This window comes from Aythya fuligula, chromosome 2, assembly GCF_009819795.1.
Source record: "Aythya fuligula isolate bAytFul2 chromosome 2, bAytFul2.pri, whole genome shotgun sequence".
Lineage (NCBI taxonomy): Eukaryota > Metazoa > Chordata > Aves > Anseriformes > Anatidae > Aythya > Aythya fuligula.
The window spans coordinates 43,851,704-43,865,864 of record NC_045560.1 but is presented as its reverse complement, the minus strand read 5'-3'; the positions used below and the strand labels follow the sequence as shown (position 1 = coordinate 43,865,864).

Below are 14,161 nucleotides of genomic sequence, written 5' to 3'. Positions count from 1 at the left end.
TGGCAAATTTGGAATCTGAGGCAAATTTAGAAGTTTGTGCTTGCGAGAGGAAAAATGAGGAAAGGGGGGGAAAAAAGCACAAATCAGCGCTAAAGTGGCTGGACTTAAGTGGCACAGTTGTCCATGGAGTACCGTCATGGTGAAAGCCAAAAAAAAAAGATGGATATTCCTCTGAGTGTAGTGAAAAAGCCGCCAACAGCAAGCTAAGGAACAACAGCAAACCCTTCCTCTTTCACTTATTTGGGACTATTCAACAAATGTGAAATCCCCAAAGATGGAGGCAGCATCAAAGCCTTGCTGAAGCCTTTACTGGGACAGATCTGCTGGAAGTGACCCCCTCACACACGGATTGAGTGGGGGAGGCAAAGATCCAAGGAGGATGCAGCGCTGCATCTCTTGCCTCTTCCTCACTGATAACAAATGGAGAAGGAAGGGGATTCTCGGGTGCACCAGGACAGGGAGAGTTTTAGGCTTTTATAATTCATAGAAAATGTTACACAACACTTAAATTGATGAACTACTGGCTTGTTTTTTATTTTTTATATCTGTGGGCTCCTTTGGTATAGCGATATCAGGGATGGAAATGTTTTCCAGGTCTTTAGGTGCAAAAAAAAAAGCCACAATGACAGAGAAGTTTGCTCCTATATGTTTATTACTCTTATGTGTGTGTGTGTTCAGGGACTTTTACCAGCTACTCATCCTCTTCTGTTCACACACCATAATGAGCTTTGAGCTTGTGTGCTGCCGTAGTGCTCAACACAGCAGGGCAAAAACCGCCCGGCTGCTGGACCGTTTGACGCAGGTGGTATAGGGGAGAGCTCCTTATGTGAGTGTTTGCCTCTAAAATTACAGTAAAATATCCCCAAACCCACAATTACTGTACCTGGTTCTATTTAACAAAGCTTTTAACCTTCAGACCCCTGGCTTTTCCAGCTGTATTGCTTTTGGCAGGAACACTGTTCTGTTTGTCCTGTCGTGCTGCTGGCAGAAAGCAGATGCTTTCCTTCAAGCAGACAAAGTTTCCAAGCACGGACAGTGTGGAAAGCACATCCCGACATTTGAAGCAGATGCTAGGGAATGATTCAGGTGCAGTCTTCCATCCTAAAGCCTTATTTTTCTCTGAAATAAAAGGGGAAAAGGAAAAAAAAAATAATGTATTTTTAATGCACAGGTCAGCTACAGTGGCTGGGCGGTTAGTCAAGGGCAGACAAACGTTGCCAAATAGAGATTTTCCAATTAGGCAGGAGCTGGCCCAAATCCTCGGAGCTATTTTGAGGCTAGGTAGGTGTCTCCAAAGATCTGGCCAGTTGTGCCCAGATTTTCACATTGTCAGAACGTTTTAACATTTCATATCTTAACACAGCTCTGATGCGATCGCAGCAGAGTTGTGATTTCGCCGCAGTCTAAGTGAGGGACTTGCCTCGAGAACAAGCTACACCGTTTCAAATTCAGATGGCAACAGCATATGAATGGGGGACAAAAGAAAGATGGGAGAAACAGGCATGAAAAATACAGGAGAGAAGGGAAGAAATGCAAGAAACCTCAGCAGAGTGACACAAAGGAGAATGCCGAGAAATGCTTCAGACGCTCACGTAAGCAGTAAGATTTCATTTATTTGGCACGGAGGGACAATAGCCCTGCTAACCAGGATAGCTATTGTTCTTTTGTTTTTAGGAAACAAAAAGGGTAGATGCGAAGCATGAGCTTCCCAGGGAAAAATCATAAAAATAAGTTCTCATCCTGCTGTCTACCGAGGAACCAGCGGACCCCCGTACTTCACCTATCACCCTCGCGCTGTTACTCACCCCCATGTTTGTCGGCTTAGAAAACAAATGAAATATATCAAGGCCTTGCTCTGTCTGAGGAGAGCCGAGGGTTTTTTTATAGCAGAAGAAGTTAATTGGATCGAAAAGCATCGAGTCAATGCACTAAGCAGAAAAATGCTCAGCGCTGTCTGCTGTGTCGCCGGGCACACGAGTGCTCCAGCAGCTGATGTTTCAGAAGCGAGCGTGAGATCAGTGTATTCCCTTTAGCTTTATTTCAGTGCTTTTCATAATGAAAACAGAAAGGCATCCATACTTGAAAGCCTCAAAATGCTGCATTCCTTCGGGGCGGTGGAAGGAGGAGAAAAGAGGGACTTAGATCTAGAAAGACAGAGGTGCCCAAACACGGGGATGACAGTCAGGGAATAAGGACCCACTGTCTGGGGACAGGGAATGCTTATAGGTTTTTACAAGCTCGGGGAGGGTTTAAGTGGTACAGGAGATGCAGGAGCTTTGGCACAAGCACAGTGGATCCTGTCAGCAAAAAAGGACCTTCCACAGGCAGGTAGCCTCGAGAACCCACAGGGGCCATTTGAAGCATGGAGGCGCAGCATTTCCCCCCTCAGCCGGCTAGCTGAAAAGCAAACAGCTGTCACCGAGGAAGGCAGGGGTGTCAGATATGCCTGGAGACACGCATCGGGGGATTTCTGCCCAATTAAAATATTTCTGAATGCAAAAGGCGAGGATTTCAACCGAGGGGGCTAGTGGAAGGCATTATCTGGGAAACCCAAACAGCCCGGCTGGGTGTTTGTTGTTCGGGGAGTTACCGCTCTTCGCAACTAACTGGCTTCATCTGGAAAAGGACAAGCTCCACAGCATCATAATCCTCTGCGTCAACCACAGTACAAATAAACAGAGTCGAGTCAAGGCTCAATGATTTTTTAACCTCTGCTAGTCAAAGCCATGGTGGGTTTCACCTGCACGCTCCGTTGTGAACATATGGATACGGGATACAAAGAACAGAGCCCCGGAGCCGAATCCTTTACTGATAAATAACGCAAGTTCCCAGCTGCATACACTACTGAGGGGCACGATAAATATTCATGCATGTTTATAACCTAATGCACAGGAGCTGCCCTGTGGACTTCTTCAGCGATTCCCGGTGCACGGTCTGGCATAAGGATGCTGTGCTCTTGAGTTTCTCAGGTCTCTGAAGAGCTTTTGGAGATGTTCGCAGGCATGGCTCATTGCTGGGTTTAGTACCTGTCAGCAAAAGGCAAAAGGTGTTTTTATTTCTAAGTAGACAGTTTCAGTCAGTGCCTAGTTTTTTATACGTCTAGGGCCTAAAGAGAGGAGGAGCATCATTCTGTGTAGATCGATAGCCTGTTTTCCTTTTCACTCTTTTTTCCCTTATTTATTATCACTACTTGATGCGCATTTGTTTTGAGTTCATTTGGCTTTTTTTGTTTGTTTGTTTGTTTAACCACCTCTTCCATTCACAATCCTCCACGTACCCTTCCCAATCTCAGCTCTTCGCTCTCCAACATCTCCCCTCGCGAGGGGCGCGGCGCCGCGGCAGCCAGTTGGGATGGATGCGAGCCCCCCTCGCCCTGCTGCTGTCACAGCCGGGATTTCGCGGCGGTGCGAGGGGGATGGACGCCGATTTTTTGCTGGCTTCGTGGTCGGGAGGGGAAAGAGCAGCAGAGCCGGGGCCGGCCACAGCGGCGCAAAACGGGCTGGGCGCAAGGATGCGGCAGGTTTGAAGCCACCTTAGCGCCCCGACGCTTTCGCAAAGCCCCCAAACGAAAAGGAATAAATAAATTAAAAGGGAAAAAAAAAATAAAAATAAAGAGGGTGGGGGGTGAAGGCGGCTGGGGGTTCCCGGCTCCGAAAGGAGCCACGGCAAAGGGCGGGGGGTCCGGCAGGGCGGATGGGGGCAGGTCGGGCAGCAAGAGGAGAAGGAGGAGGAGGAGGAGATGGAGGAGGAGGAGGAGGAGGGCGAATGTTTCCTGCCCGCCGCCGCCGCCCCCCGGCCGCCCCCCGGAGCCGGGCGGAAGTCAGCCCGCGCCGTCGGAGCTTAAAAGGCTCCCGCACGCCGCCCAGCCCCAGTGCCGGCGGCCGCAGCGGGGCCAGAGGCAGCGCCGCCAGCCCTGCCGAGGCCGGGCCATGCGCTGCCCCCCGCCTTGAACCCCTTCCCCGGACCCTTCCCCACCTCCCAGCCGCGCCGCCGGGGCCGGGCTCGGCCCCGCCGCACCCCCGCCGGGCCGGGGAAGGCGCCCGGCGCGATGGCTCTCCCCGGCTGCCGGGACGGTGCCGCCGCATCAGTGAGTAATTGCTGCTAATTCGCCCCCCGGGGCCGCCGGGCTCCGGCCAGGCGTTTTGCAGGGGGAGGTGGGTTTTAAAAGGGGGGGGGGGGGGGGGGGTGGGCGGCTTTGCTTTTTTTTTTTTTTTTTTTTTTTTTCTCTCTCTCCCCCTCCTCCTCTTCGCTCCCTCCGCCCGGGTTTTATATTATTTTTGTTTTCTCAATAAAACCCCACGCGAAGAGGCGCGATGACAAAGGAAACGTGATCCCAGGCGCTGCAGGGGCTCCGAGCGAGCGAGAACCGAGGAGAGGAGGAGGAGGAGGAGGAGGAGGGGGGCGAGCGGAGCGCTCTCGGATAGCATTGCACAGCGGCTCCAATTTGTGCGAGCGAATATAATCCACCCCCCATGAATAATTCAGGGCGGCCGGCGGGGACCTGCCGCTGCTCCTCTGCCCGGCCGCGGCGTGTGCGAGCCCAGCCCAGGGGGGCTGCTCCGAGCAGCCTCCGGATCCCGTCCCCTCGCCGTCCCCGCAGCCTTTTCTTGAATTTTTTTCCTCCCTCCCTGCCCCATCCATCTCCTCCTCCCCTGGGTCCCGCCGGTGGGGTGGGCACCGAGGCCGCCCTCCATCCCCACCCCCAGTCATGCGGTGGCGGAGCAGGCGTCGGCGGGGGAGGACTGGAGCCGGAGAAGTCTGCCCGGCCGCTGTGTTTCAGTGCCTCTCTCTCTCCTAGAGCTGCTCTGGATTGCAAAAGTGGAGGGGGGAACTGAAACGAAATTTCCCCTTCCCCCCCGCCAAGCACAGGTTTAAAGGAAAAGAGGACAAAACCCAACGCCCCAAGAAGAAAGAGCGAAAGTCGCGCTAAGCCCCGCTGCCCCCAGCCCGGAGGGAGCCGCAGCGGCCGGAGGAGAGCAAAGCAAAAGAGCCAGGACAGAGCAAAGCAAAAGAGCCAGGACAGAGCAAAGCAGAGCTGAGCTGAGCCCGGGCCCCGGCGGCCACGGGGGGGGACCTGGCGCCCGGCGCCCATGCACTTTCCGTCGAGGGAGAAGACGGGTAACCAAAGCGCCTTGTCAAACTGCTGACCCGAGGGGGGGAAATGAGAGGACTGCGTGAGGTATTGACTGCTGCGGGGATCGATACAATTCGGCTAATGCAGCGGGGGATCGGGGGTTAAGTACATGGAAGGGAAGAGAGGATCCATTTGCTGAGGGAGAGCGGGTCGGCTACACCTTGATACCAAAAATACCCCCCCCTTACCCCCCTCCCCATCCCCACGGCGGCGAGGTACGAGGCGAGGATCCAGCAGCTCCCTGCGGACCGCCGGATCGATGACACCCTATTTGCAAACCCGGCCAATCGATCCCACTTGGCAAAACGACTGATCGATGCCAGCGTGCTCGTAAAGCCCTTTGCAAAACTACCTTCGGCACGCCCCCCCCACCCACCCCTCGCCTCACTTTTTCCTTTTCTTTTATTTCTTTTTTGCGTGTTGAGGGGGAGATCGGCTTTTCTCCGTCCCCCCCTCCACCCCCCGCCTTCAGTTCCACCCGGATCAGGCCCCTCGCAAATGGCTTCGTTCCCGGAGGCCGACTTCCAGATCTGCCCGCTCTGCAAGGAGATGTGCGGCTCGCCGGCTCCCCTCTCCTCCAACTCCTCCACCTCGTCGTCTTCCTCGCAGACCTCCAGCTCCTCCGGGGGGGGTGGAGGAGGAGGAGGAGGAGGAGGTGGCGGCTCCTCGTCCTGCGGGGGGGGCCCTCCGAGGCGGCTGCACGTCCTGCCCTGCCTGCACGCCTTCTGCCGCCAGTGCCTGGAGGCGCAGCGGCACCCCGGCGCGGGGGACGCGCTCAAGCTGCGCTGCCCCATCTGCGACCAGAAGGTGGTGATCTCGGAGCCGTCGGGCATGGACGCGCTGCCCTCCTCCAACTTCCTCCTCAGCAACCTGCTGGACGTCGTGGTGGTGGCGGCGGCCGCCGACGAGCACAAGAACGGCCGCCCCGTCGCCCCCGGCCCCTCCGCCGCCGGCTCGGCCCCCGGGGTGGGCGGCGGCAACAACCGGCACCACGGCCGCCCCCCGCCGCACCGCTCGGCTCCGCCGGGCTCCTCGCCCGCCGCCGCCGCCTCCTCGTCGTCGTCCTCCTCCTCCTCGTCGTCCGCAGCGCCTTCCTCGACGTCCTCGTCCTCCTCCTCGTCGTCGGGGGGCGGCGGCGGCTCCTCCACGGCCGCGCTGCTGCTGCGGCGGCCGCACAGCCGGCAGGGCGAGCCGCGCTGCAGCTCCTGCGACGAGGGCAACGCCGCCAGCTCCCGCTGCCTCGACTGCCAGGAGCACCTGTGCGACAACTGCGTGCGGGCTCACCAGCGGGTCCGCCTCACCAAGGACCACTTCATCGAGCGCTTCGCCGCCGGGCCGCCCCCCTCTGCTGCTGCTGCTGCTGCTGCCGCCGCCGGGCCGGCTGCCCCGCTCGCCCTCAGCCCGCCCTACCCCGCCTCGCCCTACAACATCCTCTCCGTCTTCCCCGACCGGGCCAGCTACTGCCAGCACCACGACGATGAGGTGAGGCCGGGTGTAGGGCTGTGGGGCCCCTCCCGGGGTGCTGAGTGCCGTTAAGGGTCGGTATGGGGCCCCCCCGAGGGGTGCGGTGGGCGAGGAGGGAGGGAGGGAGGAAGGGAGGGAAGGGTGGGGGAAAATGGCCGCGGAGCCTCCCCGAGCCCCTCGGGGGGGTGGTGGGCACGGAGCAGACCCGAAACCGAGAGGGTGAAGGTTTTTTTTTTTTTTTTTTTTTTAACCCTTCGACTCAAAATAAATAAATAAAATACATCTTTTTTCCTTGTGAAGTTGGTAAAATGATTCGTATTTTTGACCCAAAGTTGTCCGCCCCCGTGCATCCCACCTCCGTCTCCCGCCAGTGGCTAACAGTTTCTTGTGGGGCGAAAAAAATTTTGCTCTATGTGGTCTCTCTTTTTGCCTGAAAGCTGCCCTCCAAATGATTTCAAGCGCTCTCAAAGAGACCGCTCCTTCTTCAAAATGTGCTGGAAGTGTGTTCAGTCCTCTTGGGATGTGGCTTCTCGCTGTGATAACTCGCAACCTGGTTTTTCTTCTCCAAGTGGGAAATGGTGGCTTGCTGTGTCCCCCCCTTCTGGGGGTCAGGATGGGGGGCTTTGCTCGAATTTTCCAGTTGCCTCAGTGCTAGAAATAGTTTCCTCCCCGTACCGTATCAGCATAAGCTGCTTCAGAGGGAAACACTGGCTGAAGACAGGGTAGTGTGAGAGGTGTAAGAGTTTTCTGTGGGATGCTGGTTTAATAAATGCTCGAAAGCATTTAACGTAGTGAAACGTGGTGATGTCCTTAAGGGCAAACTGAAAGCAGAGGCACTTCTACCTCCTCTAACTCTCCTGTGTCTTGAACTTTCTAGAAAGCTCTGGAAGACCTCTTCTTGTTTGTTAAAGCTCCCAGTGACTGAGGAGGGAGAGTAGGAGTTCAGTGGAGAAAGGGGAAAAAACTTAAAATAGCACTGGGGGTCAGAGGGTGTGCTCGAGGGGCAAGGAAACTTTTTTTAGGTTTTGTTTTCAAAACCCATCTTACTGGCCATTGGGCTGTTTTTACAGTTTTTTATGGTATTATAGTATCTTTCTGCTTGTGGATTTCTTGCTAAATGTAACAGGGAATGCTGGAGTGAAGGGACACAGGATTCTAAATATGCTAATAATTGTGGTTTACCCTCATTTTGGACTACACCTTTGGGCTAAAAACTTCTCATTGTTGTGTTTGCAGAACCCAAAACTTCTTGTTGGAGTGTGTTAAGTGACGTGCTGGAGCATGAGCTGTGGCTGTATCACAAGTGCGCAGCTCCTAGAGTAGATGTTGAGTAGTCCTTACCACCCAACAAAGAAGTGGCAGGGGCAGGAGCTTCAAGTTATTTTGTAGACTTCTTAAGTATAAACACCAAAGGGAAGACATCCTAGGCTGGCTCCAAATGTACAGCTTAACTAGAAGTGACCTCTAAAGAGGCTTGTTAACTTATTCTATGTAACTTTATTTTCAAAAGTGTGCTTGGAAAAGGGTGTATGCATCAAGATCAGTCTTGGGTGTCCTTGTGTCCTGTAGACCGAGAAATTGTTTTAAAACAAGTGAGTGTTTTCAAGCCCTCAGCTCCTGTTGAGAAGCTTTTATTCTGCAAATTAATGATCTATGGCTGTTCTTGATTGGTGAGTTTTGGTGGTTTCTTAATGTGGGTGTGCCTGATTAGTATTTGCAAGTATTTATTAACTCAAGGGGAAACATTTGGGAGAGACTATGAGGACAGTTTATACTGTAAATCTTTCTCAATTAAAAAAGAAAAACAACATGTGGGATGCAAGATGTACAACTTTTGAGAGAGGGTGGCTGCAAAACAGTGAGGGTTATTGCTTGTTTAATTCAAAGAATGCTATTTACAGCCTCATAAAAGGTATGATAAATAGAAAGGCAGCCTTCCAAGAGAGTGCTTAAGTGATGCACTAAACGCATTATTAGACAGCCAAACAAAGTAAAAGCAAACCTAAAATGCAAGGCTGGAATGGTAGCTCGAAATGTTAGTCTGCACAGTTATAAAATGTGGTTCTACTTGGTATGCAAGTAGAAAAAGCTGGTGACAGAGCAGGATATTCCCTCACAGGCATGTGTCCTGCAGGTAAGTTCAGGCACAGGCAATCTAATCTGTAAGCTGCTAGAACAGTAGTTCTCAGATGTAGAGTGCTGCTTCCCTAGGATATATCCTCCTCGTCCTATTTGAGATAAGTTGCAAAGAGTTTGACCCTGTTCCTGCAGCTTCTCTGGGCCAAAGCAGCTGGCTTCCTTATCTTCTTCCTCTCTTAACGTGATATTCCTCTGTCCTTCCACCATCAGTATATCACTTGTCACCTTTTGGTTCTAGTTTTCAGTGTTTTTTTCTCCCCTCCTCCTGGGAAGTTCTGTGTAGTTCCAATCCTCCCCCCTTCCCACATCCCCATTTTGAGACCCCCTCAAATGAAAGGGGGGAAACAGCACTGCCGATGGCTGCTTGCTGGGTGTGTTCCAAGTCTCAGAACAAGGCTACTGAAAGATGTTTGCTGGATGAAATCAACATAGCTGCTCATCCTTTCAGTGCAGAAAAATGAAGATTTCAGCTCTCACTGATGGTAATTAGTAAGTGACTGCAGGCACTCACAGAACACAATTTAACAGCTCAACTTCACTCACAATAATAATAACAACATATTGTTTGGAGGCAAATATTTGTTTTCCTTAGGGAAAACAAAACTCCAGGCACTGCTTTCAAGGTGGATCGTGCCTGTAAATACTAGAGATGCATGAAGGGAAAGTGAACTGTGTTCCTGGGGAAAAAGTAAAGGCCAATCTTTCTGTGTTTGTTAACAGAGCTTCTGCTGATACCTGGTCCAGTTGGGCTAGTTAACACTTGGAACTTCATTGCCTGGTATAAAATGTTTTTTGGACAGCAAGGGGAATACTTAATTTCAGTCAGATATTTCAAAGCATTCTACAAAGGTACCAATACTTCTGTTGCAGCCCTGAAGTTTTCGTCTGTGTGACCATGTTTGTACAGATAAAACTGTTGCAGTAGTAACTGGATGATGCTGTGATAAAAGCCAGTAGAATAGGACTTTACCATGGAAAAGGTTCTACCGCAATCCATGATTAAATCAAATGAGCTGACTGTTTTTCAGCATACCTGATAGTCTCATATCTTGGCATGAAAGATCTATTTTTCTTTTTGTAGAATTATCAAAGAGACTGCAAACCGAACTAGGTGCTTAGAAAATGCTGGAATTGCTGTAGGATGTTTGGCTTGTTGAGATGAAAGAAAGTAACTGGATTCAAATAACTTCACTATTGCAAGGAGTGGAAAACACAGCAAGTATCAAGTTAAATGATGTGGAGTTTCCTTTGTGTGCCAGTCCTCAGCTGTGCTACATGGTTTAGTTAGTATCACTTGGTACTTGGTCAAAAGACTACAATAGCAGACTTCTAACACTTTCTAGGGAAAGTGCAGAGTGGATAAACTCAGTCAGCTTAATGGTCTGTGACCCCATAGTTCTCATATTGCTTTACAGGTTCCATCTCTAAAGTGGTTCAGAGACCGTAGGTAAAATCCTATAGTACCATGGCTTATCCCTGCTGCAAGAAAGGATTTCAATTTTTTTCCTTTTTCCTTTTTTTTCTTGTATCAATTATGGTTTGATTATGGTCAAGTTCTTCAATGATTTAGATTAATTCATAAACTCTTTAGCAGTTTCTTATTGGGTCAGTGAGTTGAAATGGATTCATGGGGATATCAGTGCCCTTGGGCAAGACTGGCTGAAATCAGACAGCTATTTTGAATACTGGAGTTGCATATATTCCCTATTTGTCTCTTTAGACAACAAATTGCACTTATTGTTCTGCAGGTTGTAAAAGAAAACTTTGAAAACTTGTGTGTCCCTAGGAGAAGGAATACAAACATCTGCCATCTCAGCTGAAAGTCTGGTACCTTGGCTGAAATTGCTGACTGAATTCATACCTAAGCTGCTCTTATTAGTGTGCTTCTCTGGTTCCACAGCAAGAGCAAGCTGTGTGGTGACATCTCATGGCTCCTCAAAGAAGAGAATCTCTTCCTCTTCCCACCAGGCTTGGTTGTATGTGCTCAGCAGATGAGTCTGAGCCAGTTTAGCTGATTAATGTGGTAGGAAACTTGTCTTCCTCCTCCTAGCATTACTGCAAACTTTAGTTGCAGAAGAACCTGGTTAAAACCAAAACTTTACAAGGGAAAAGGAGGAAGAGTGTTCCTGGGAAGGAAGCGTAGGTTAGTTATGGTCCCCTTTTGTAATGGTTTGCCACTGCTGCCAACATTGAGCTTTGCTCTATGGCACTCTTTATGTTGTCCACCCTAATGTCTCACCAAAACAGCTGGCATAAGGGGAAATATGCCTGTCCCCTTAGTTCTATCTTAAAGGCTATTTGTATGAAACTGAGGTACATGATTCAAATGCAGGGTTTTCCTATCTGTTTTTTTTTTCTGATCACTGGGATTTTATTTTATTTTTTTTTTTTTACCTCCAAACAAATAATTAAACTCTTAGGAGTACATTCTGGAGGCATCAGTTTTCATATGTACTTCATAGTAGTGCCTCCTATACCTTAGCTTTATAGGACAACTTCTACATGATCTAGAGAAATGTGTATTTCCAGTATATAAATTGTGCACAGACTTCTTTAAATATTGCTGCTTTGTTTATCATATTTGCTGCATCTTTTTGTATATCAAATGCATGTGCAAGTGTCCATTCTAAAGACAGTACTTTGAATTCAAGTTCTGACATTTGTTTTCCTTTTTTTTTGTTTTTACCTGGTAAAAAAAGCAGAACACTGAGTTACTTTGTTCATACATGGCCCATGGAATGGGGACATAGCTTCTGGATGATAAAGGGCTTTATAAACCTCTAATTTGACATATATCTAGCTTCTTACTTCTGGACAGTGTTCAGATACCTGGTGCTAAGCAGCTCACCTCTTAAATTGCCTTGCTTTCCTCCAGTAAGCGTTTAACTTCTGGCTCTTCCCTGTACGAAAAGGTATTTTCTTCAACCGTTTTATTTTGTAAGAGAATGTAAGTCCGTTCAAGTTAGCAATATCATACTAGATAGAATAAAAATCAGTTAGCAATACCATATGGGACAGAACAAAAACCTACCCTCTACTCCTCTCGTTTGGTACAACTGACATTCAAATACTCACAACATTTAGGGAAAATACAGTGAAGCTTTTCCTGGTGATAATTTGATACCATTATGTTCCTGGCCTAATTAAGCATGACTTCAGATGGTTTCCAGTGAGTTAACTGGAAGAAATATAAATGCCTTATCTGTTTGAGGGACTTTCATGAGCTCTTTTTACTTGGAAAACTTCTTAGAATCCAACAGTATCAGTACAGTAGAAGCTTGCATGCAGAACACAGCATAGACTTATGAAGTTATAATAACTTTATAAAATAAGGCTGAATATGTGCATACAGAAAGGCATGAAACTAATCTCTATACTGAGGGGAAAGGAAAGTTCTTTTTGTAATTTCACTTTCACACTTGGAGACATCATGGTTACAGTATCACTTCAAGAGAGGGTCTGTCTGAATTTTGTATCAATTTGGCAAGAAAATCTTGTGTGTTTAGGAGTATCCTTTCAGCTAAATTTTCAGTGTGTAAACATGCGTGCCAGGCCATGCTTCCTTAGAGGAAAACTACCTAGTTATCCCTTTTAAAGTTAAGAAGGTATCACTTTTCTTTTGGTACTGTCTTGGCCCTGTTAGTTCTCCTGCCATGCTCCCTTCCTTCCTGCAATGCTGTTTGTGTCTTTCCATCAGACAAAAGATCTTGATGTGTTGAGAGCACAGATCTTAATTTGCATGAATGATGTGCTGAAAACATAACTGGTGTTACCAAAGATAAGATTTCACAGGCTTATTTTCTTTACCTGTAATCTGCTTTCAATAGAGCAATTAAAAATATAATATTGGATCATAAATATGTAGTACATAATTCTTAAAAATGCTTTTACCATGTCACTAAACTTGAAAGTGTAGAAATACTGGATGGGAATGGAAATACTGCTTGGTAATGCAAGAACTCTTTAAATTTAATGAGTGGACATCCCTGATTCTAAACATTAAGAGTGTGGTTGTGTTGTACGTGGAAGGAGCTGCAGCCAAGTGCATGTACAAATCCATTGACCTACTCTCTAACTTCCATTCCTGTGCTTGTTGAAGGGCTGTGGGGATGGGATGGTATTGTCCTCTTGTCTAATGAATTGTTTGTGCATCCAAATCAACTTTGCAATTCATAGAAATAGAAAAAAGATTAATAAAGAATCAGCGATACTATCTGAATATTAACTGGAGTTCAAAAGCTTCTTTACAGTGCGATATGACATTGGACAATTTTAGCTTTTGTTCTTCTTTCTTTCTTTTTCTTTAAAGAAAAATGGTTTGTAGTTGGTACAGTAGTCCTTTTGCTAAAATTCTGTGTCTAAGCTACTTCTCCCTTTTTCTTTCCTTTTACCAACCTTCAAATAATTTGTCAACTATGGCATCTATAGCTAATCACTTCATTTGTGAATGAAAAATGCTGAACAGTTCTGAATGCTCTAGTTCTTCAGCATGAAAAGGAGTGAAAAACTTGGTACCCACAGATGAGGCTTATGAATGTATGTTCTGTGTTGTATTGCTGTGCTACATTTTGGCTATGTGGACAATACAGACACTTCAGAACAATTAATTCATAGTTACATGTTCAGCTGCAGGAAATAAGAGGTCCAGCCCTCTGTTTCACTTGTGTATAGCATGCATTTCTAAAATGGTATTTCTAAGATGGTATCTGTTGTGAAAATAGTTTCTTCTAACCAAAGAGAAGTGGAAAAACCTTGTGTTTGAAATAAGCAGCAGATTAATAGTCAAAGGCTGCTGCCTTCCTGTAGCTACCTGAGTAGTTATCTTCCTCCTGTCAGTTACTCTGTGGTATGATCCTCACCAAGCTCACACTATCACCACCAAGGCTGGTCCCAATGCTTTCCAGGACTGCTGAGTAGCAACTGCCAGCCCTTGCAAGGGTCTTGGTGCTCTGGGAGGAAAAGCATGTATGGTCTCTGGTGATAGCTCTGAGCTAGAGGTAATAGCTAAGCTCGTGTTGCATCATCTTCCCTTTTATGTTGGCCTGCGTGCATAGCCAAATTATTTAAAGGTATTTTAAGTTTGCTGAACCTTATCTTTTTCTGTTTTTCTGTTGGTCTTGCATGTTCATCCCATGCATTTTGTGGGTAGGCAATGTTGCTATAAACTGCCAATTACTGTAAATATTTCCTTTCCCTGGTTAAGGTGTTGTCAACATACCTAACTACTAAAGGATGTGTTCAGCTGAGTTAAAGGGCTGTGAGGGACTTCTCATTCAGAAATTAAACTGGTGGTATTATCAGATGGCAATAGCTCTACCTTGTTGCTGTACCTTCCCTTTGTCCTGTGCTGTCCTGGGTTCTGTTTGGACAGCAAGTACCTAAGCATAGAGAGTGGCAGGCATATGCTAGAAGACTAACTTTGTA

At 48.1% G+C, this 14,161-nt stretch overlaps 1 protein-coding gene across 2 annotated transcripts in view; it reads left to right on the top strand.

The window, feature by feature from the left end:
• The first annotated feature begins 5,632 nt into the window (after window positions 1-5,632).
• Window positions 5,633-14,161, top strand: part of TRIM71 (tripartite motif containing 71) — a 53,963-nt gene continuing 45,434 nt past the window's right edge. Inside the window, exons 1-2 of one of the 2 annotated variants that reach the window (XM_032182563.1) lie at window positions 5,633-6,161; window positions 6,222-6,616. In XM_032182563.1, coding sequence (XP_032038454.1) covers window positions 5,633-6,161; window positions 6,222-6,616 — 924 coding nt within the window. Of the gene's footprint in view, window positions 6,617-14,161 lie in introns of both variants that reach the window. The other variant, XM_032182562.1, reaches the window with a different exon arrangement.